Source organism: Musa acuminata, chromosome BXJ1-10 (genome assembly GCF_036884655.1).
Source record: "Musa acuminata AAA Group cultivar baxijiao chromosome BXJ1-10, Cavendish_Baxijiao_AAA, whole genome shotgun sequence".
Lineage (NCBI taxonomy): Eukaryota > Viridiplantae > Streptophyta > Magnoliopsida > Zingiberales > Musaceae > Musa > Musa acuminata.
In genome coordinates this window covers 11997110-12022881 of record NC_088336.1, presented here as the reverse complement: position 1 = coordinate 12022881, position 25772 = coordinate 11997110, and the positions used below count along the sequence as shown (strand labels likewise).

Below are 25772 nucleotides of genomic sequence, written 5' to 3'. Positions count from 1 at the left end.
CTGGTCATAGTGTACCAGACTCATATCTTAAGTTGGCCTGAGATTGTATCTCATCTTAACCACTTTCATTTGCAGATATATATATATATATATATATATATATATATATATATATATATATATATATATATATCACAAGCAAAGACAAGAACTGATCCAACAATCATATATATATATATATATATCACAAGCAAAGACAAGAACTGATGCAACAATCATATATATATATATATCACACCGCTATCACAAGCAAAGACGAACTGATCCAACAATCCACTTGGGTTGCAAGGTGACAGGTTCTCAATATCTTTAGTTTTCTCATGGAGCAAGAGAAAACATCTACAACAAAGAAAAGTCAAAAGAGAAGTACGGTGTTAGGAAAGTTTCAGATTATCATATACAAATAAGAGCAACATCAGAGAGGAACTAAACAAATTAGCACCAGGGAGCATACAGTGAACCTGACATGATACATGAAAAGTTTGCTGACTAATTGTGGTAAAGTTGCTGCTCTAGTAATTCATTTTCCTTCCTGATAGAATCAAGATCTGCTTGGAGTTTCTGAATGTCAAAATTACGGGAGGAAATGGCTGCAAGCTTCTTCTCTTGCTCAGCACCTTCCTTTCTAGCTTTGTCAGTTGCACGAATCTTCTCCACGATTTGTTCAAAGATATCGTGGATGCTAGTTAGAAGCCTATATGCCTGTCGCCCAACTGGATCATTTTTTGCATCCCTATGTAATGAAAAAAATGCTTAGTACATATGTGCCTGCAGCAAACAGACCAGGCCATTTTAAGAAAAACAACCAAACATAGCCTGGCCTACACATACATTTCCATTGACAAGAAGGAAAAGAAACAAACAGAAATCGGACCTCCAAGCTAAATGTGAAGCTCCACTATTTCATCAAGGATATGATGTAAGACGAGAAGCAGCAGATTCTTTTGATGATAAAGGGGTAGAGAGAGAATAGAAAAGAGATAATAAAAGGAAGATAATAGAAAAAAAAAATAAGGTTAGGGTTTACAATCTTTGTGCATGCTCATATAGCTATAGTTGTGCTATTCATAATAGTCATTGCAGTAGTTATTATTTACTGTTTTTACACTTTATTTGTTGCTGTTTTTTGTTGGTATCAAAGCAATCAATAGTTAGGATTAAAATTTTCAATATAGATCGCTTATCTTATTTGGATTTAGAAATTAAAAAGCAAACAAAAATAAAAAGTAATTTAGAAAGAGGGTAGAAATTAAACTATCAAATACCTGAAGAACATCAAGTACATAGTCTTCAAGGTTCACCTATAAAAAATCTGATAAAAGATTGTATCATAAATCTCTCAGAAAGTCTCCAAGAACAAGAGAAGACTAATAAAGAAATTTCAGAACTTATTGATCTAGCTAGAGAGTCAAGTCATAATAATCAAACCTTACTAGGAAATATAGACCATATAAGTGAACAAATCAGAGAAGCAGTGGAAGTTATCAAATAAAGTCCAAAAAAAGAGAATTGAATAAGGCAGTAGAAACAAAGTCCAAATAAAAGTGAATTGAAAAAGGCACTAGAAGCAATAAATATCTCAGATCCTAAAGTAATAGAACAAGAAACTAAAGAACTAGTGATAAAATTACAAACTGAAGTAGAAAATATCAAATAAATAATTAAAAATCTACAAATACAAATAAAAAAGATCAATAAAATTATGCATGAGTAAGGAAGATAGAACTTTAACAAAAGTCATACAAAAACCATTAAAAAAAAATACCTGCAACTGATTTTGATATAGCCTGATATGAGAAAAATAGTAATCAAAATTAAGCAGCTATCCTGAATACAATACTAGAATATTTAATCCAAACCAAAATAGAACTTATAGGAAAAATACAAAAGTTAGAACAATTGCAATTAGAAAAACTAAAAATCCCTTCAGGAACATCAAGACTAACTAAACGTAAGAAACTAGACTTTTCACATATAGAATTTAAAGCATCCAGTGGATCAAAAGATGGAAACCCAATTTAAAGAAATCAATACTCAAAATACAATGGAAAAACTGTTAAGGGGAGGTTCTAAGAAAAGACAGATAAAGAAAGAAGTTTCACCATATAAGACAGATCTTTTGAAGGAAAAATAATAATAAGACAAGAAATAAGATATAGCATGCGTAGACAAAGCAGTCATAACAGACTTCAATACAGATGAACTACAAAAATCATTAGCAGAATACTCAAAGTTCCATATAAGACTAATAGTTACAAGGTATAAAATTTCGAATAATATCGCTCAGTCACAGACATAGTTGGTTTTGCCTAAGTCGTGCGGCACCCTTGCGTGTCCGTCCGCAAAGGTCAGCCTCTCCGAAGCCTCCCATGGTCCCTTAGGACCTACAAAAGAGGAAACGGGTTATAGAGAAAACGCCTCACTCGGGATCCACAAGCAAACATTTTCGAAAACACTTCATAGACAATGTAAATTACAAACAGACTTTACAAGCTCTAAACGGTTGCACAACAAATTGTCAAAATGGTCCACTACATACCGAATATCTCTCACAAGTATCCACATGACACAACCTTTATTTACAAGTCTAAGAAGGCCACCAAACCCAACTAAAATAGGGCTTTTAAACCTTCGACCGTCCCTCTACATGCTGTTCAAAACATGAACAAACCAAAAGACACAGACATAAATAAATATTACATCAAACATCCTATTTAGAACTTTGTCCGTGACATTCTCCCCCACTTATTCCTTCGTCGTCCTCGTCGAAGCCTTTTGCCGACATTGCAACTCCTCGTCTTTGCTGAGTCTTCAATCTTCTGCTCCAGCTGCAATGTATCTCTTGACTCCCAACTGCTCTCCGCTGCTGTTATTGAGTAGTCGAACTTTTGATCCGCTATGTTGTTTCAACTCGCCAATGACTTTGACTCTAGTGTGGGGTTGGCTGAGTTGTGTTGATCCTTGTTGATTCCTGCGGATCCTCCAGATGAAGGAAAAGACCATCCTTACTATGCGCTAGTCTCTCAAATGTCTCATGCTGCTTGAACTGGGTGGATGCTTGTTGGAGCTTTAACGAGCATTGCCTTGCAAACTTTCAAAGTTTTGAGTCCTTCCTCCACAAAATATCGATCGACTCTTCTTTCATTTAGTTGTCACTTCCAAGTAGATTCGCATCACTTCCGCTTTCGATTGGCATTCTATTGGGAAATGAAGCGGATAATCTACTCTCAGTAGCACTGATCACCATTGATGAGGATTTAACAACTATTGTCTTTCATTATCTTCGAAGAGTCTTTGAACCTGTGCAACGCTCCTCTGCTGAATAGATAAGAGAATTGGGGTACTCGGTTTCGCCCATTCTCTTAAGAGTTGAGAAGGTAATGGTTACTTGACTTCGCTCGCCTCCTCAATGGTTGTAATTCATGCATCGAGCTGGTTATTGAACTTCGTCTGCTCTTTGCTCACACTTCTAAAGCGCTCGAAGTGTTTGCACTCCTTGCATTGAGTTAACTACTGTGATTCACCTTCTCAATGCCATCAAACTTCCGGAATGCAGGAAGTTTTCACCCCAACTTGGAGTAATTCTCTAATAGATTTGGTCGCCTCTGGGATTGTACCGCCTTCTCCATCAACCTTGCCGCCTACTCCACTGAGTAGCAAAGGTACAACATCGCGTACTGCATGACCCGAAGTCCTTCACTTTCGGCTATCTTGATAAGAAGCTCGTTGACACCGGTCTTACGAAGTTCCTTGGCCTCTACCCTTCAGCCTTGTCTCGGTACTTGGAGTTTGCCTCTGCATGCTCTACCTCCTCGGCCCCTTTCACGACCAAGCGCTCTCCCTCCATAAGAGCAAGGGATCAATGACTTTCACGGAAGTCCCGCCTCTGCGGTACCATGGTGCTGCCATGCCCATGGTCCTACTATCTGTTGCTTTGCATCTGCATCCCTTTTCTTCACGATCAGTAGATATCTCTCTGTGACACTCCTTCGAGTCCACCTCTATTCTAACTGATGCTTGATTTTGGGTAACTAAGTCCCTCTGGACTCGTCGTCGCTTCCTCGCCCCTTTCGACCCCTTGCTTCAACACCTCTGTGTTCTCCAAGCAGCTTCGTTTGGTCAATGGAAAGACAGACTGCAACTCCCATGCATAGCCTCTACCATCACGTTGTAGGGTTTGCACCGATTCTGTTCTCCTTAGCTTCCTTGGTAGCAACGTTTGCTTACTCGACCTTGTCCTCTAACTTCCCGGGCTCCCTTAAGCAAATATGGTCTCTGGAGCAGTCCAACTCTCCAGCTGCTTCGATCATACCTCTGCATGATCGAGTCCCTCCCATGGGACTCGCTGGTACTTGCATTCGAACTTTTCCCTTGGTGGAACACAACCCCCATATGCTGATGACCAAGGCTTTCATCCGATGCAAAATTCGATGCACGCACGGAAGACCCGCCTCTGCGGTACCATGGCCTTCACTCGAATCCATAGCCCATCTTGTCGTTGTGTTGTTCACCGAAGTGGAGCTTCCAGTAGCTCCCGATCATACCTCCATATGATATAGTCCCTCACGGGACTATGTCGTGTGTATCGCGTTGCCACGAACTGTTCCACCACGATCCGTTGCACCATGTCGTCTCCTGGTGGCATCTCTATTGCATTCTGATCCTTGTGGGATGAACTCGAATTGTGATCCCTCCATGTGTGGCCTCTGCCAATACATCGCAAGGTCTCTTCCACCTTCGATTTTGTTCGCTCCTTTAGCAATCGACCTTCATCCACCCGCTCTTGGGTCACACCTAGATGAAGCACCGCTCTAGGACAGTCCGTCGCCTAGTAGCTCCCGAAGTCCACCGACTTCGCTGAAAATGGTGCACCATTGTCTGGATCCTGGGCCTCTACCCCTACCAGCACAATCTCCGCTGCGTACCGCTTCCTTCATGGCAACTTGAATGGCAACACTATGGCATATTCTTCAAGAGTACTCACCTCCGCGTCCTCTTGCCCTATGCCAAGGCCTTCTGAACCCAACTTCGCCTCTGCAAGTTGAGTCGCCTTAGTTCCTCTACAAATGCTTCTCCGAGATAAGGTGCATGTGCCCAGACGCTCCCTTCATCTTTGGCACCATGCAAGATGAGTCCACTCTATCAGAATGAAGGACCCATGGAACAACATGATCTTGCTCTTGCCTCTACAAGAGTTCATGTCCTTGACCTCTGTCCAAGGAAAGCTTTGTGCCTCCGCTCCATGTTCCATCTTCTATGCCGGCTCACTTTATGCGGCTTGGGTACTTCGCCAAGTTACACCCAAGTTGCTCCGCTCCTCGTTTTGCATTGATTGATGGTGGCCCTCACGCCCACCATTCCATGGGTCAGCCATCCCTTGAGTCTGATCTTCATATCGACTCCAAGTGTGCCTTCATTTGTGTTGCTTTGGGTCACTCGCCACTTGATCTCGCAATGCATCCACCAATGCATTCTCTCAAGCGAGATCACGCGACGACTCCTCACCGATCGCTCGGTCCATTGAGCTTTGTGGAGTTGTTTTTGAGGTACTCCTCAACATGTATGGTCTGTTGCACATGATTCTCCCTCTAGAGAACCGGGATCTATCCCTCCTGGATAACTATCCCACTGGAGCAACATCTCTCTTCGTTTCAGAGACCACCATCCCCTTGGACTACTCCGATTTGCTGAACAAACTATGCATTGTTCTACCACCTGCAAACGCACTTGCTAGATTACGACTCCACATAAATACAGCCCCCACTGCACCACTGAAGGCCTAGCAACATGTTGAACTCACTGCACACTTTAGCCTCCTACGGACATATCCTTCTCATGCCGAAGAAAAAGTTCCAATGCTCCATGGCACCGAGTTCCGGTCGCCTTGGGATGGCCGCGAACATTCCATCATCCGCATATAAGCCCTTATATGATTACCGAATTCTTCGAGTTAGCAATTCCCCTCACCTCTGTGAGCTTTGCAAAACTCTTTCGGTCGCTGAACAACTCATTCCACCTTGCATGGTCTCACCCTTTACCAAGCGTCTCGCTTGCCTAGAGCACCATCAAGTGTAGTTGTCAACGTCGAGCCGTAGCTCGAACTCAGCCATCCCAACCTTTGTGCGCTACGCATTCTTCCAAGCTTGCTTGTTCTCGTGGTGCCTCTTGCGCGAAGGGTTGGCTATTCCTCTGAATGCCAATCTCAGATGCCCGCTCCTCCAAGCGACTCATTTTTCCTACATCTCCATGCCTGTTTTCCCCCAAACGGTCGCGCATGTACTGACTGCCCTCAATGCAGCCCCGTTAGGTCCCCAACATTTGCATGCCAAGTGTTTCTATGAGTGCTTGTCCCGCTCTGATACCATCTGTCACGGACTTAGCTGGTTTTGCCTAAGTCGTACGACACCCTTGCGTGTCCGTCCACATAAGTCAGCCTCCCCGAAGCCTCCCATTGTCCTTTAGGACCTACAAAAGAGAAAATGGGTTATAGAGAAAATGTCTCACTCGGGATCCACAAGCAAACATTTCCGAAAACACTTCATAGACAATACAAATTACAAACAGACTTTACAAGCTCTGAACGGTTGCACAACAAAGGGTCAAAATGGTCCACTATAGATCAAATATCTCTCACAAGTGTCCACATGACACAACCTTTATTTACAAGCCTAAGAAAGCCATCAAACCCAACTAAAATGGGGCTTTTAAGTCTTCGATCGGCCCTCTACATGCTGTGTAAAGCATGAACAAACAAAAAGACATGGACATACATAAGTATTACATCAAACATTCTGTTTAGAACTTTGTCCGTGACAGCCCGGTACGGGCAGTACGTACTAGTCCGTCAGCTGACCGGTACACGGACCGCCCCTTACCGGACGGAATGAAATATATATATATATACATATATTTATTTATTTATTTATTTATTTATTTATATATAAATATTTTTATAAAAGGTGACGTTGCATCGCCTTTTTCGACGACGTCGCCTTTTATAAGAATATATATATATATATATATATATATATATATATATATATATATATATATATATATATATATATATATATATATGAGGCGACGTCACGTCACCTCGGCGACATCGCCCCGCGTGGGAGAAGGAAAAGGCGACGTCACCTTTTATAAAAATATATATATATATATAAATATATATAATCTTTTATATATATATTTATTAATTTATATATATATATAAACGAGACGATGTTGCCGAATTATATATATATATATATATATATATATATACCGAACGGTATACCGCTCGGAATACAGTATCGTACCGTACCGAGCAAACGTCGAAACTCCGGTATGGTACGATATTGCATACCTTGAATAGTTATAAGAATTGTAAACTTAGTCAGAAAGGGAGTAGGAGGAACATTTATGACATTTTTTGTGACCAATTTAATAATCATGACCAAGCGCAAATAGCTATGCACGAGTGTAATATGAATGACAACTATGCTGTAATAGGATGTATACCAAATTTTTCCATGAACCTAGTAGAATTCTTAAGGTATATTAAGATAATGTTTAAAAGCAATAATTATGACATGATTCTTGAAGCAATAATATTGCAGTCACCATAGGCTTAATAGGAAAACTACATAATAAGTGTAGGATTTTTATTACAAATAGAAAAACTAGTGGAAAGTTTTGCAATTAGAGGTATAAATATGATCCTCGCAAAAATGATTGACACTTTAAAATTTGAAGACTGGGATCTAGGAAGTATAAGTAAAAGGCAAGACATCGAACTAGAAGCAACCTCAAGACATGTATACACTAATGTCCAAGGATTTGCAGTAGCAAGATTTTCAAATTACATAGAAAAAATAACCTAGCTAGAAGATGAAAATATTATTAAAATAAATATGTTAAGTGAAATAAAGCCTAAAAATGATAATGAAATAAACTTTCATTAACTTTAGCTACTTTACCAAACAAGTAAATGAAGACATAAGAAATAACCCCATCGACTAGGAGATTTATATAGAAGAAAGAAAAGACCAATGAAATATAAAGGAAATAGTCTAGAATTTATGACATTAGAAGAAATTATCTTCAAAACAGAGAGAGGAGAAGAAGAAACAAATAATATAATAGAACAAATCAAAGGAGAAGATGTAGATAAAGCCAATAAAAATGTTATAGAAAACATCAAAATCTACAAGATGGACAATGAAACAAGTAATCATACAAGAATATATCATGAACCACAAAGAATAACAAGGATTATTGAAGATGAAAAAGATGAATTTGAGATCAATGTAATAACAGAGAGAGAGAGATTTCCACGACCTATAAGAAGAATCCTTGCTACCAGAAATATGATTACATATAATAGATGAAGGAAACATAAAAGAGGAATTTGAAAATAGAGGAGCCTGAGAAAGAAGATAATGAAATATATCAACTTGAATTCGGAAGCAAAGAAGAAGAAAGTTTTGATGAAGTAATAATAAACAATGAAGAAGTAATGATGAATGATGGAGAAGCTAGTTCTAGTAGGGCAACCCAAGAAAAACAAGGAGAAGAAATGGAATACAGATACATATGTAGAGAAAAACTTACTCCAAGCATAAATTTAGACACTATACTCATACAATACTAGGAAGAAGAACTAGAAGATTGGGGACAAAGACTAACATTTTTATTTTTACAATCAGAAGTAGACGACTCACTAGATTTTATAAATAGCTCCTTAAGAGGATCACTGAAAGATATATTTCATGCATATTATGCAAATAAACATACATCCTACTTAGAAGTCATCGAAAGGAAATATATACAATTATGGATACAGTTTGAAAAAGCCATAGCAAAATACTTAAGAATATCTATGACACAATTGGTAAATGTGTCATAGGAGATACCAAAAAACAAAAGCAAAATACTTAGGATACCTAAAAAAGATAAGGTGCTGTAACCTAAGTTCATTAGAAGACTCCTCAAAAGCCCTTGTAAAATATTAAGCAAATCAGGACAGGCATCTAATCCATATTACATAGGAAAATATATAACTGGAATTAAAGAAAATTTAGGAGGAAGACTGCAGAAAGAATTGCTGGAATATATAAAAATCTCAAGCAGAATTTTCAGCAAACGATAGGCCATAAGATTTGCCAAAAAATTTTATGCCCAGATATGTGACAAAGTACGATTGCTAAAAGGAAGAAATCTCTTTAGAAATGATAAAAGAGGATTCGGACCAGGAGGATGCAAAAAAAATTGCATATCATGAACCTGATGAATTCGGGTGCCAAAGACCATCACCAAGACGAAGAAAATCATATAAAGAATATAAAAATTATAGATTAAAACCAGTAGGAAAAAGAATATTTAAGAAAAAGTATTATAGAAGATCAGATACAAAAAATTATAGAAAACCCAAAAGACACCAATATAGGAGAAAATGTGAAAAGAAATGCAAATGCTACTTGTGTGGAGCTGAAAGCCATATAAAACCCAATTGCCCAAAATTAGAAAAACCTCTAAAATATATAGAATTACATCAATTACATCTAGAAGAAGATGCAGATTCAGATAACTCTAGTATATATGAAATAGAGGAGATACGAGATTTAGAAGAAGTAAACCTTTTGGAATTAATAGACCCTAGAGACTATATAGAAATTGGTAATCTAAAACCAGTAAATAATGTAAGCACAAAAAGCATATATGTGACTTCAATTATAAAATTCAAAACAACAAATGTAGTTACTAAAGCTCTTATAGACAGAAGCCAGATCATGTGTAATACAGAAACATATAATCCCAATAGAATACCTTAAAAAGTTAGATAATCCAGGAAAAATTATAATGTTTGATAATATCCAATATGAGTTTGAATATTTCATATCAAATGTAACAATAGAAATACAAATACCATATTTTATCTACCAAGAACTCTAGTTGTCAAAATACCAGGTGTTGTACCAATAATATTAGGAATAAATTTCATACGTTCAAAAGGAGTCTTATATATAAGCAACAGAACAGTAACTTTGTTCCCTAGAGCAACCAACATGGTAGCCAAAATAGAACAAAGTGAAGACTCCACAGCAGACATTATAGAAGAAGCTAGAAGAGATTGGACAATTGGGATAAACCCAGCAATTAATTGGGAAAGGAATAATATAAAAGCAAAAATAGATTTAATAAATCCAGATATTACAATAATCACTTCAACTATAAAACCTTGCCCCTTGGATATGGAGGAATTTAATACACAAATTAAAGAATTACTATACTTAGAAGTTATTAGAGAAAGTAGGAGTAAGCATAGATCTGCAGCTTTTATGGTTAGAAACCATTCCGAGATAAAAAGAGAAAAAGCAAGAATGGTAATAAACTACAAAAGATTAAATGATAATAAATAAACTTGTAGTCGTGCAAACAAAGTTGTTAATTCTCTGTATGACAGTATGATCATAGCAGAATATTTTGGAGTAACAAAGTTAAAAATCAAATATTCAGAAAGGCATGCATCAATATGGGACAAAATAAAAAAATGTAAAAGTTTGTCCTGCATTCTAGAAAGAGAATTAATTGAAGAAATTGATTTTTATTGTTCTCATCTCAACAATCTAGAAATAGAAGACATTCCCTATAGACTTAAAGTAGTCCTTTATATACCAGGAAAGCATAATTTTATTCATTTGAAAATTGAATCCTACCTAGCAGAATGGACAAAGAATGGGCAGAAGATTCTAGGATATTCACAACTTTGATCTTATCGTCACACTATTACACATCTTTTCATTCTATCAGATCAATAGAAAAACCTACAAAGAAGTCCGTGCATCTACACAAAACTAAATATATTATGGAGGATAAATGGCAAACTAGAAGAAGGCTTATTGCTTAAGGAGCTTGGTTCCTATACAGCTTTTATACACAGCTCATTCCTAGAAGCAAAGAGCTTCATCAATACCTCATGTATGAAATTAAGCAAAAGATAGACAGATAGGGATAAAATCTTTTGAACGAATCATGGAATGCTATGGATTAGCCTATTGAAGAATATGGCCATATGGAAAATCTATGTAGAATCTGATAAGGAAAAAGAAATCTTCAACAGTTAAAAAATGTAAAAGAAAAGAATGCTGACGGCCCTTTGGGAATGAATGAAACAGATGAAAGTATAGACCATATTATAAATAAACTTGATCAAGTTCACAGTAAATTGCAATCTCTGGCTCAGAAGATACTTGATCAGCAAATGACCGATGATCAACACGCCTACAAATATATCTAAAGTTTGTGTATGTGTGCTTTCAGGGTCCCTTAGCTTTCCAACCCTATAGTGTTCGTCAAGAGTCGCCTAAGAAATCAGACACAGTTCTTGTAAGTTTTCTGTTTTAGTTGTATCTTTCTAAAATATTCTTCATGCTGAATATTTGAATAATAGTGTTTCTTTGTAAATCGTTGTATTCTGAATAATATAATTTACTCACTTTTAGAAGCTTTTTCTGCAATCTGTTCTATACCTATTTGCACTACATAAGTCCGTTGGCTCTTAGATAAGTAGAAATTGGGCAAATCAGGCAATAGTTTGGGTAAAGAACTAGAGCGAAGAGATATTTTCTAGTTAGCTAGATTCTTAACAATCATAATAATAGTTCTTAATAGTATAAAAAGGATAGAGACAAAAAGAATTATTTGTAGATCCAATGAAAAAGGTTAGAAGCATAATTTAGAAAAGGGCAAAAATACCAAAAATATTCACAAAGACAAACTTCGGATAGATTTTACATAAATGGGGAGTGTATTTATGGGCATGTCGAGGGGGTTTGAACAGTGTTGTGCGAATGTCATTGCTGACATCTTAAATTTATCTTCACTAAATTGTTGTTTCTATCCAGGCGACATTCTTATCCTACGGCGAACCGGATCTTAAGGCAGCGGACCGGACACCTGGCCATGGATTCTGTAGCTTATGTATGACTTCCATCGGTTATTTCCTGATCAAAAATCTTTTGAACCAGAGACTGTAGTTCATCGTAAACTTGATCAAGTTCATTTATTATATGGTCTATACTTTCATCTGTTTTATTTGTTTCCAACGGATCGTCGATATTCTTTTCTTCTACATTTTCCAACTACTGAAGATTTTCTTCTTCTCATCAAATTATACAAGTTCAATATGGTCATATTCTTCAACAAGCTAATCCATATCATTCCATGGTTCATTCCAAAGATTTTGTTCTTGTTTATCCATCTTTTGCTTAGTTTCATACATAAATTATTGATTAAACTCTTTGCTTCTAGGAATGAGCTATATAAAAGCTATATAGGAATCAAAATATATTTCATACCAAGGTCCTTGGGCTATAAGCCTTCTTCTAGTCTATCATCTATTGTTCATAATATATTTAATTTTGTGTAAATGTACAAACTCCTCTATAGGTTTTTCTATGGATCCGATAGGATGAAAAGATGTGTAAAAGTTTGACGATGAGATCAAAAATTATGAAAATCCTAAAATCATATGCTCATCCTTCGTTTGTTCTACCAAGCAGAATTTTCAATCTTCAGGTGGATAAAATTATTCTTTCCCAATATATATAAAGGAGAGTTGCTTTAAGTCTATAGAGAATGTCTTCTCTTTTTAGACTATTGAAATGAGAACAACAAAAATCAATTTCTTCAATTAATCCTCTTTCTAGAAAGCAGTACAAACTTCTACCTTTTCTGATTTTGTCCCATATTATTGTATGTCATTCCGAATATTAGATTTTCAACTTTTTTACTCCAAAATATTCTACTATGATCATACTATCATATAGAGGACTGACACAATGCCTTTCATAATATCACTTATGATCTTGATGAGTCATAGTCATCCATGATACTGGAATTCCTTGTGGTGACATATTAGGAACATTTTATACTAGAAAGAAGATATCACAAAGCTCTTTTTGGATTTCTAAGAGTTCCTTCCTATCTTTTGTCCTCATTATTTCATAAATATAATCTTGAACTTTTGTTGGCAGTTTTTTCATAAAAAACTTTTTCAGCTATTGCCTAACAATGTAGTTGATGATCTGTATTTCTTTTCTTTCATACATTTTCCTGTGCCATAGAGCTTCTTCTGCTAATTCATGTTGTTCTTCCAAGCAGGATTTACGGTTCTTATTTTCCTCTTCTAATTCAGCTATTCTACTTGTTATATACTGATTTTAGCTAATATCTTGGTCCATATATTGCAGAACCTCTAACAGACATCCATTTATTGTATTTTGTGCTGATATCAAACTATTATTGTAACTGTCTATCCTTTCTGCCATTCTATGTAGACCTCTTATTACCAATTTATACTGCTTATAATAAGAAAAGTTGAAAATATCACTTAGAAGAATTTGATCTTCAGTAGGGAGAGTGCATTTGGTTTGAAATAGCCGAAAGCCTTTTGGACCTGGGAATTCTTTCGAGCTCATGTTCCTGAAGAAAACCAAACTTTATTCTGAAATTTGCATCTCGCCTTTATGTAACGATAGTTTATTTTTCATCTTATTCCTATTTCTATTCCTCCTATCAGCGGATAGTATTGATTCATAAATTTTCTTTTGAAATATAAAAATTCAAGGCCAATATGTGCTTCTTTTATTTCAATTGCCTCTTTGCTACATGCATAAGGCATGTTGCTATATTGCATTGTATTCTATTATCGAATCTTTGCCATATTTAGAAGTAGTTTACCTTTCGTACCTCTGGATTTCTATACAACTCGAAGTAGGTGAACATATTTTCATTTGGATCATAAAATATAGTTTCTTTTTCATGTCTAATCTGAAACAAAAGAATTTTATTGCATTACCTCTTTCAAAATGTATTCCAAATTCTATTGATTTCTCATAATCCAGTGAACCATGCCTGACAAGAGAAACTTTCTCTTTCAGCTAATACTTATTTGTCTTTGTCTAGAAATGTAAATAATTTATTTTGTTTTGTTCTGTTGCTTTGAAGGTGAAGATATTATATCTAAAGTTTTTCATTATGAATTGTTGTACTACTTCTAGAATGATATTATTTCTCATTGGTTTTATTAGTTCTCTACATAAATAATCTGCAATCTTATTATCCTTTCCTTTGATATGTTGGGATTGTTGCTTATAACCATTTCCAGTGATGTAGTCTACTAATCTATACCATCTTCTTTGTACTAATCTACTTTTATGTGTTTTATTACAATAAGCTACAATATTATGACAGCCAACTCTTAATGAATTCTTTGTCTAAGTATATTCTATAGGCATTAATTGCATTAATTATTACTTCTATTTCAGCATCTGTTGATGTTAATATAATATTTTTGTATTATATTTTCCATTTCTATACCTATAAATTTCTTCTTTGTCCTCGATTTTTTGTTATAGGATCGCTCCCCATCTATTTTATGATGCATCTGTTTCTATAATTTTTGTGGCTTCTTGTCTAGGGATTCCTAATTGCAATAGATGCTTTATTTTTTCTTTTATTTTGTATACTAACTTTTTATCTTCTAGATTAAAATGTTTTTTTTCCAGTTTTCTTTAGTTTATTATATAAAGTTTGTGTTAACTAACTCACTCGCTGTGGCTTAAGAGATGAACTCTCAGGATGAAAGCCTCGCACCACTCACACACAAGGTAGGAAAAGCATACGATTCATTGATTCATCTCTAAATAATGCATTACAATGTTCTAGCCCCTTTTTATTATCTAAGTACAAAAAAAAAATGTAAAAGTGAAAATTTTACAATTGCTCCAAATCAAATATATGATTTGATTTCCTTTCGAAGAAATAATTTTCAATTAGGATTTGGAATCATCCATTAGGATTTGGAATTTTCAATCACAATCATAATTTGATTTTTCTTAAATTCTTTTCACATTTTCTTCTTCCTTGAGTAATCTAAGAAACTAGGTCAAAATTATTCAGTATGTTGTCATGTGACAACTTATGATATGCAAAATAACCCCTAAACTAATCAAATTTATTTAAATAAGAGATAGATAAGATTGGTTCCACGTCAAAGATGATGGAAGTGTAGGAAGTCTCTCATGATATAGTAATATAGTACAGACTGCCAAGGAGCACAAAACGAAATAGCAAATGAAGACTTACATGAGGCCAAGGAAACAAGGATGTCATCCAAGAAAATACTTGAATTCCTTCTAAAATTTCAGCATGCAATAAAAAAAAAATTAACTCATTCTAGTTATCCTAGGCATATACTGAAACTACCAAGTCAAGACCTCCTGAATAGTAGACAACACCAACTGAATGCTGAGGCAAACAACAAATATAATCCTGAAAACTTAAGGAAAAGGACATTTAATTTGATTACATGACCAGTGAACATCTGTTGCACGGAACCATAGCAATAGCTATGTCTCATGAAACAAGGTCCAAAATAAGATCACATAAAAGAAGCATGCCAGAGTTCATCATTGAGCTGAATAGCATAATTTTCTGAAATTGCTCTATATGAACAAACATAAGCAAAATTTTCCTAAAGTTTAATAAAACCTTAACAACAAAAACAAGAGCAAGATGCAAAATCTTATACCTGAAAACTGTTTCTTCAACCACAGCATATGTCCTGTGAAGCCTTTCCTGTATGGAATTACTCTCTAGCTGAACTTCTCGAATCTCCTTTAATATTCGATGAAGGTCAGTGTCTTGTTTCCAGCTGTTCTTTGTTATTTCAGTCACACGATCAATGTAATATTTTCTAGAAGGAACTTTTGGCAATTTATCAAGCTCCACAATTAGTTCAGCATGTTCAACCTCCCTGAGAACAACAAAAAGTAAGCCAGGAGAAACAAATTTGACAATCGTAATGGAGATAAAACAAAATGAGCCTAAAAATTATTGATATAGCACACGCCTTTTTCCTACAACTGATTTGTAACAGTTTACCTATTATTTCATTTCTGGAAAACTAGATCAAAGTTCTAGTTCACAAGTAAACTACAGCATTGGTACCCACACTATGATCTACATATAACCAAGGTCTTCAATTTCGAATAATACCACCCGTACCGAGCGGTACAAACCGGTCTACCAACAAACCGATACACGAACCGCCTGCTACTGAACGGTATATATATATATATATATATATATAAAGGCGACGTCATCTCGATTTTCTGCTACGTCGCCCTGCTTGGGGAGAAGAGAGGTGACGTCGTAGATTTTTTTTTTTTTACTTATATATATAGGCGATGTCGCCTTGATTTTCTGTGACGTTGCCTCGGCATCATCGCCCCGCATGGGGAGAAGAGAGGCGACGTTGCAGATTTTTTTCTTTTTACTTTTATATATAAATATATATATAAATAAAAGATCTTTTTACTTATATATATATATATATATAGAGAGAGAGAGAGAGGCGATGTTGCCTCATTTTTTTGTTGACGTCGCCTCGTATGGGGAGAAGAGATTTTTTTTTACTTAATATATATATATATATATGTATGTATATATATAGATATATATATACATACATATATATACATATATATATACATACATATATATACATATATATATACATACATATATATACATATATATATACATATATATACATATATATATACATATATATACATATATATATACATATATATACATATATATATACATATATATACATATATATATACATATATATACATATATATATATATATATATACACACCAAGTAGTATACCGAAACATACCGCTTTGTCACGGACTAAACTGGTTTTGCCTAAGTCGTGCGGCACCCTTGCGTGTCCATCCGTAAAGGTCAACCTCCCCGAAGCCTCCCATGGTCCCTTAGGACCCACAAAAGAGAAAACGGGTCAGAGAAAACACCTCACTCGGGATCCACAAGCAAACATTTCCGAAAACACTTCATAGACAATGCAAATTACAAACAGACTTTACAAGCTCTGAACAGTTGCACAACAAATGGTCAAAATGATCCATTATAGACCGAAAGTCTCTCACAAGTGTCCACATGACACAACCTTTATTTACAAGCCTAAAGCGGCCACCAACCCAACTAAAATGGGACTATTAAGCCTTCGATCGTCCCTCTACATGCTGTGCAAAGCATGAACATACCAAAAGACACGGACATACATAAGCATTACATCAAACATCCTATTTAGAAGTTTGTTCGTGACATTCTCCCCCACTTATTCCTTCGACGTCCTCGTCGAAGCCTTTGCTGACACTGCAACTCCTTGCCTTTGCTGAGTCTTCAATCTTCTGCTCCAGCTGCAATGCGCCTCCTGGCTCCCAACTGCTCTCCGCTGCTGTTTTTGAGTAGTCGAACCTTTGATCCGCCATGCTGCTTCAACTCGCCAATGACTCTGACTCTAGTGTGGGGTTGGCTAAGTTGTGTTGATCCCTGTTGGTTCCTACGGATCCTCCAGATGAAGGAAAAGACCATCCTTACTATGCGCCAGTCTCTCAAATGCCTCATGCTGCATGAACTGGGTGGATGCTTGTTGGAGCTTTAATGAGCATCGCCTCGCAAACTTCTGAAGTTTTGGGTCCTTCCTCCACAAAATTTGCCCATTGACTCTTCTTTCACTTAGTTGTCACTTCCAAGTAGATTCGCAGCACTTCCGCTTTCGAATGGCATTTCGTTGGGAAATGAAGCGGACAATCTACTCTCAGTAGCACTGATCACCGTTGGTGAGGATTTGACAACTATTGTCTTCTATTATCTTCAAAGGGTCTTTGAACTTGTGCAGAGCTCCTATGCTAGATAGATAAGAGAATTGGGATACTCGGTTTCGCCCATTCTCTTAAGAGTTGAGAAGGCAAAGGTTACTTGACTTCGCCCGCCTCCTCGAGGTTGTACTCCATGCATCGAGCTGGTTACTGGCCTTCGCCTGCTCTTTGCTCACACTTCTGAAGCACTTGAAGTGTTTGCACTCCTTGCGTTGAGTTAGCTACTGCGATTTACCTTCTCAATGCCATTAAACTTCTGGAATGCAGAAAGTTTTCAACCCAAATTGGAGTAAGTCTCTAATAGTTTTGGTCGCCTCTGGGATTGTATCATCTTCTCCATCAACCCGGCCGCCTACTCCACTGAGTAGCAAAGGTACAGCACCGCGTACTGCCTGCTTCGTTCCTTGGTCGTGCACTTTTGCATGACCCGAAGTCCTTCACTTTCGACTATCTTAAGGAGAAGCTCGTTGACACCGGTCTTACGAAATTCCTTGGCCTCTGCCCTTCAGCCTTGTCTCGGTACTTGGAGTTTACCTCTGCATGCTCCACCTCCTCGGCCACTTTCACGACCAAGCGCTCTCCCTCCATGAGAGCAAGGGATCAATGACTTTCACGGAAGTCCCGCCTCTGCGGTACCATGGCACTGCCATGCCCATGGCCCTACTATCTGTCGCCTCACATTTGTATCCCTTGTCTTCACGATCAGTAGATATGTCTCTGTGGCGCTCCTTCGAGTCCACCTTCATTCTAACTGATGCTTGATTTTGGGTAGCTAAGTCCCTTTGGACTCATCGTCGCTTCCTCACCCCTTTCGACCCCCTACTTCAACACGTTTGTATTCTCCAAGCAGCTCCCTTTAATCGATGGAAAGACAGACTACAACTTTCATGCATGGCCTCTGCCATCACGTTGTAGGGTTTACACTAATTCTGTTCTCCTTAGCTTCCTTGGTAGTAACATTCGCTTACTCGACCTTGTCCTCTGACTTGTCGGGCTCCCTTAAGCGAATATGGGCTCTGAAGCAGTCCAACTCTTCAGCTGCTTCGATCATACCTTTGTATGATCAAGTCCCTCCCATGGGACTCACCGGTACTTGCATTCAAACTTTTTCCTTGATGAAACACTGTCCCCATATGCCGATGACAAAGGTTTTCATCCAATGCAAAATTCGATGCACGAACGGAAGACCCGCCTCTACGGTACCATGGCCTTCACTCCTTAAATCCATAGCCCTTCTTGTCGTCGTGTTATTCACCGAAGTGGAGCTTCCAGTAGCTCCCGATTATACCTCTGTATGATCTAGTCCCTCACGGGACAATGTCGTGTGTATCGCATTGCCACGAACTGTTCCACCACGATCCGCTGCACCATGTCGCCTCCTGGTGACATCTTTATTGCATTATGATCCTTGTAGGATGAACTCGAATTGTGATCCCTCCATGTGTGGCCTCTGCCAATACATCACAGGGTCTCTTCCACCTTCAATTTTGTTCGCTCCTTTGGCAATCGACCTTCATCCACCCATTCTTGGGTCACACCTAGATGAAGCACCGCTCTAGGACAGTCCATCGCCTAACAGCTCCCGAAGTCCACCGACTTCGTTGAAAATGATGCACCATTGTTTGGATCCTAGGCCTCTGCCCCTACCAGCACAATCTCCGCTGCGCACCGCTTCCTGCCTAACAACTTGACTGGCAACACTGTGGCATATTCTTCAAGAGTACCCGCCTCCGCGTCCTCTTGCCCTGTGCCAAGGCCTTCTGAACCCAATTTCGCCTCCGTAAGTTGAGTTAGCTTAGTTCCTCCATCAAATGCTTCTCCGAGATAAGGTGCATGTGCCCAAAAGCTCCCTTCATCTTTGGCACCATGCAAGATGAGCACTCCATCAGAATGAGGGACCCATGGAACAACATGATCCTGCTCTTGCCTTTGCAAGAGTTCATGTCCTCGGCCTCTGTCCAAGAAAAGCATTGTGCCTCCGCTCCATGTTCCATCTTCTATGCTGGCTCCTTTCATGCGGCTTGGGTACTTCACCAAGTTACACCCAAGTTGCTCCGCTCCTCGTTTTTGCATTGAGTTAATGGTGGCCCTCGTGCCTACCATTCCACGGGTCAACCCTCCCTTGAGTCCGATCTCCATATCGACTTCAAGTGTGCTTTCATTTGTGTTGCTTTGGGTCGCTCCCTCACTTGATCTCGCAATGCATCCACCAATGCATTCTCTCAAGCGAGATCATGCGACGACTCCTCGCCGCTTGCTCGGTCCATTGAGCTTCGTGGAGTTGTTATTTGTTGAGGTACTCCTCCTCAACATGTGCAGTCTGTCCCACATGATTCTCCCTCTAGAGAGCCGTGACTTATCCTTCCTGGATAACTATCCTGTTGGAGCAACATCTCTCTTCGTTTCGGAGACCACCATCCCCTTGGACTACTCCGATTTGCTGAACAAACTGTGCATTGTTCTGCCTCCTGCAAACGCACTTGCTAGATTGCGACTTCACGTCAATATAACCCCCACTGCACCACTCAAGGCCTAGCAAAATGCTGAACTCGTTACACACTTCAGCCTCCTACGGACGTATCCTTCACATGCCGAAGAGAAAGTTTCAATGCTTCATGGCGCCGAGTTTCGATCGCCTTGGGATGGCCACGAACATTCCATCGTCCGCATACAAGCCCATGCATGAGTACCGAATTCTTCGAGTTAGCAATTCCCCTCACCTCTGTGAGCTTTGCATAACTCTTTTGGTTGCTAAGCAACTCATTCCACCTTGCATGGTCTCATCCTTTACCAAGCGCCTCGCTTGCCTTGAGCACCATCAAGTATAGTTGTCAACGTTGAGCCGTAGCTCAAACTCAACTATCCCAACCTTTATGTGCTCCGCATTCTTCCAAGCTTGCCTGTTCTCGTGGTGTCTCTTGCGCAAAGGGTTAGCCATTCCTCTGAATGCCAATCTCAGATGCCTGCTTCTCCGAGCGACTCCTTTTCCCTACATCTCCATGCCCGTTTTCCCCTAAACGGTCGCGCGTGTGCTGACTGCCCTCAACGCAGCCACGCTAGGTCCCCCACGTTTGCATGCTAAGTGTTTCTATGAGTGCTTGTCTCACTCTGATACCATCTGTCATGGACTTAGCTGGTTTTGCCTAAGTCGTGCGACACCCTTGCGTGTCCGTCCGCAAAGGTCAACCTCCCCAAAGCCTCCCATGGTCTCTTAGGACCCACAAAAGATAAAACGGGTTAGAGAAAATGCCTCACTCGGGACCACAAGCAAACATTTCCGAAAACATTTCATAGACAATGCAAATTACAAACAGACTTTACAAGCTCTGAACAGTTGCACAACAAGGGTCAAAATGATCCATTACAGACCGAAAATCTCTCACAAGTGTCCACATGACACAACCTTTATTTACAAGCCTAAAGCGGCCACCAACCCAACTAAAATGGGACTATTAAGCCTTCGGTCGTCCCTCTACATGCTGTGCAAAGCATGAACATACCAAAAGACACGGATATACATAAGCATTACATCAAACATCCTATTTAGAAGTTTGTCCGTGACAGCTTGGTATACAGTACCGTATCATACCGAGTGTATCTTGAAACTCCAGTATGGTACGATATTTCAATTCTTGCATATAACAATTATTCATTAACTAACAGTTGGCATTCTTATCAATAAGTTTTACCTTCTGTGAATTTCTGACACTGTGGCTTCTGTCACTTGTTTAATTTCTTTTAATTTCAATAGCCTTTCTTGCAGTTCAGGTTTTTGAGCATGCATCGACTGCTCAAGCAATAGTGGTCTCACTTCTGCTGTTCCTTTTAGTGCATTCCTGCAATCAAATAGATAAAGCAGTGTGAAAGTCGTAGAGGAAAGTTGCAGTTGATTTGAGCCTCCATAACTTTCATCCTCTGGTACATTCATTGTCCAAAAGTACAGTAGCTTTAATAATGCTTTCAAGCAATCAGCATTTACTTGCCATGTTTAGCTAGATTGTGGTAAGATATACAATCAAGAATTAGCTACCATTATCTCATATGAATGAGCTGCAGACAGAGGAGAATTGGAGCTTGATTATTGTAAAGAAACATGATATGTACTGCAGGGAAGATTGTGTCTCAGAAAAGGCATATAAGAGTAAACAAAACATAAAGAAGCACAGAACTTGCAAGTCAATATGATGATCGAGAATGGATAACATGTTTAGCAGTTGCATCTAAAGAATGACATTGAAATCATTAAAGATCTTTACCAACATGGACATCCATCAATGTGGTGTGACATGATGTATCAATAAAACCTTACTAATATTTCAAAGAATAATGAACACAATGTAGTGCAAATGCCAAGTTCCTATGAAATGCATTGTTCAAGAAAAGAGGAGCTTGCAAGGTTTATAGTCTCTCTCTTTTTTCAGCTTTCATGATTCCACACGTGCAGCATAGTTTTTTTTGACAGCAAATCAAGTTCCTTTTTGTCTTTTTAATACCAGTGCAATGCGAGTTCCACTACCTGTTATGCTTTGGAGTCCAAAAAAGCTTGCACAACATTGAAGAAAACTTAACAGCAATAAATAATTCATTAATAAACCCAGAAAGCCATGCCATTCAATATTAATACCAAAAGTGCTACATTCCATGATTGAAAGCATAAAATTATGACAAATATTATTAGTAATCATTATGAATAGAATCAGAAATTCTTACAATACTGTGACTTCTAGTAGCAATATGCCAAAGTTCCAAGCATCAACTTATATTGAGATTTTGTTGTGATTGAAGATATACCACAATATCCTACCATTGCATTTCCAGTTTCACAAGATTGCCCCTTCTTGCTTCTGCTTGCTCATTGAGCTCTTTCAAACAGAGCTCAATAGAATGTTGATCATCAAATGCCATTTTCACAGCTGCTTTTAGGAGCTCATACTCAGCTTCTAGACCCTGAATTTCGAAGACTTTAGACTGTGTTTTCTCCTTCAATGACTTCTCTTGATCTTTCAAACACTCAGTCTCATTTCTTAGCTGAAGCAGATATTTGAGGCAAGTAACATCACATAAAGATAATAATCATATTCAAAAATAGACCTATATGAAAAAGGGTACCATCTATGTAAAACTCCAAAGAAAACCTTTTAGTAATAGCACATGGGTTAAAGGAAGACAAATTTATAGAAAGATAAAAATAACTCCAAAGTGAGAGGTCTGACATGTGCATTGCACTGAGTCCACAACATACACAACGGCAACATATCTGCATAATCTAGTACAGTTAATTCGAAGTCAAGCATTTGAAATGATTAATAATATCCATTTTCCTCTGAAAAAATGTTTGACCGCAGACAATTTCAGCGACACAAATTAAATGTTAGAAATTGTTTATTTAAACAAGAAGCAGATCATCTATAGCTTTGTGTTCATAGAGATATGTACTTAATGTCTAAGGTTCACTGTATACCCCACGCTCATATAAAAAGTTTTTGATGAAAGGTATGTCTGCAGAATTTCCTCAAAAAAATATATGTTTGTACAAATACATGCTTTTATCAAAAGGAATAAACAACAAGAAGCCTAGAAAGCATACAAAATAGACTCTAGTAAGAAAGATTGTGATTTCACAACTTACCTTCAATTTTTCCAACCGGAGAGAAGCCAGTGTCTGTTCAAGTTCAACAATACATTCACTATCTTCCTGCACAGTATCCTCTTTATTGGCACATACCTCTGTGGAATTCCTTGGTTGTTCTGAAACATATCCAACATTTCCCTCCTTGCAATGAATCTCTATATCACATTTCCGATGCCCGTATAACGATCCTGCATCATCTGACTCTTCCAGTGGCCCTGGAACTGCACTAGCACCAAGCAACCCATGTGTGTTTACTTCCGTAACATCTATATCAGATATCTCCCGTAATTCTTTGTCTGATCTTCCGGAAGTACATGGAAAATCATGTATATCTTGACTCTCATACATTTTATTAGGCCACTCTGTAAGCAATTTTGATGTATCATTAGAACTATCACCACTAGCTAAGGTGCTGTCAGAAGCATGACTGGTTGTTGTATCATCTGATGCACCTGTATTCAAAATTGATTCAGATAGCCTCTCCACTAAAAACCTCAGCAACTTGTACGATTCCTCATTTGTTGGATATAGAAACTGGCAAAACCAATAGATTATTCTGCTTCTGAGAATATTTGTTAAACAATGATAAAATCATCAACAGAATCAGAAGAAGAAGAAGACACCAAATATTAACACAAGGAAAGAGGATAATCTGAATTTAACTTTTGAAGCTTGGATATACAACCAAACAAGTTCTTCAGGAACATCAAGGATCAAACTAGTTTTAGAGCTCAAATGGTAATGATTAAGCATGAAGTTCAAAACCATAAAACAGGAACCCAATCATTAGTCTGGAAGACTGAAAGTTTTTCTCATTTTGTTTCCCTTACCTGATCTCATTTTCACACCATTTATGGTTATAGTTACAAGGAAAAAAGAGCAGATATTAACATCGACAATTAGGGACTTAAGTGAATTTATACGATTAGGGTTGATAAAAGATTCCACTTGATCCTATTCTAAATTATTGTTTGCAGTAACAGAAAATTCAGGGAAAGTTATTGTTTGCAGTAACAGAACAAACTCCTAATTCTAAATTCTTCCTCTCCTTATTCATAGTAGACTCTTTGATATGGATTCTTCGAATATAAAATAAAGGTCTTCTCACCCGAATCATCATTGTCGACAAGCGAACAGATTGGTCGCTTACGAACAAAAGAAAAAGGGGGAGCAACTACCTGGTGGAAGCTGAGATCGTCTTTATATCCGATCGACTTGATGACCGCGGCAACATCCGCGCAAACCTTGAACCGCTCCGCGGCGGCATCCGGGATCGAGGTCGGGAGGGACGCCGAGGCGGCGCCACGGATTAGGCGAAGAGATTGAGCGCAGACGGAGACGAGGGCGTCGGGGGAGAGACCTTTGATCGAAGAGGAGGAGGCGGAGAGGCCCGAAGGAAGCGAAACGCCGGAACTGCGCAGCGAACTCAGAAGGATCTCCTCCGCCTCGTCCATGGCGGCGTCTTCTCCCCGATAACAACCCCCCTACCCTTGAGACTGTTAGCTATGTTATAAGTTATTTGCTTAGCCTCTCCGTGGGAATCTCTATAGAGAAGGCCTATGACTTCATTCTTTTGAACTGCGAATTCTCAAAAAGATTTGAAATTTTTAGGAAAACTTTGAATATGACACTTATGGATAAATGTCACTCGTTTTTTATTTTTAAATTTTTTTTGATATTTTTATAAATTTTTAAGCGTCTAAACAACATGTTATTTTTCTATTTTTGTTCTTATTTTTTATATTTCTAAAAAAATTATAAAGTATCCATACAATATTTTTTCACATTTGAGCTTCTAAATAAGTCAACAATATATGTAGAAATTTTGGTGGAGCAAAACTTTTTCCTAATAGATGATGTATATTATTAAGAAAAAAATATAAAAATATTCTAAAAATAATCTCAAATTTTGAGGAAAGCTATAAATATGACACTTATTAAAATATGTCATTGTTTTTTGTATTTTTATGAATTTTTTAGCATCTAAAATGTGTGTTTTTTTATTTTTTATTTCTAACAAATTATAATGCATCCATATAATATTTTTTTCACATTTAAGTTTCTAAATAGGTCCTCAATATATACAGAAAATTTGATCTAGAAAAAAAAAATTCTAATAGGTGATGTGGGGGACTCTCTGGTGATCGCCGGACGGTTGCGTTGCCTGAGGCAAAGACATGGTGGAGGAGGAAGACCGGAGACTGCAGCTGAGCTACGAAGAAGAATTAATGCATGCTTCCGTCCTTGTTCAGATCTGACACGAGACTTGTAGTCGTTGGCATTGCCACAACCACAACCAGCAGTGTTTTTTTGCTTGTCCTGTTCAATTCGAACGATATTTTATTCGATGTTTCCTTACCTTCTACTATCCGTTTGCTTTCTTCATGTCTATGC

At 37.9% G+C, this 25772-nt stretch overlaps 1 protein-coding gene across 8 annotated transcripts; it reads right to left on the bottom strand.

Moving 5' to 3' along the window:
• Positions 1–204: 204 nt before the first annotated feature.
• On the bottom strand, positions 205–24922 carry LOC103999829 (uncharacterized). 8 transcript variants are annotated; one of them, XM_065085758.1, is made up of 7 exons: positions 24557–24921; positions 23376–23912; positions 22551–22774; positions 21436–21582; positions 15581–15805; positions 455–733; positions 205–339 (listed from the first exon to the last, which is right to left on the bottom strand). In XM_065085758.1, exons 1-6 carry the CDS (start codon positions 24830–24832, stop codon positions 490–492), a joined length of 1653 nt encoding a protein of 550 aa, XP_064941830.1. In that variant the 5' UTR covers positions 24833–24921; the 3' UTR covers positions 205–339; positions 455–489. The 8 variants fall into 8 exon arrangements, with proteins under 8 accessions (XP_064941830.1, XP_064941831.1, XP_009419972.1 ...); XM_065085759.1 differs by having other exon boundaries at positions 462–733; XM_009421697.3 differs by having other exon boundaries at positions 205–733; positions 23376–23740; positions 23831–23912.
• Positions 24923–25772: the final 850 nt, after the last annotated feature.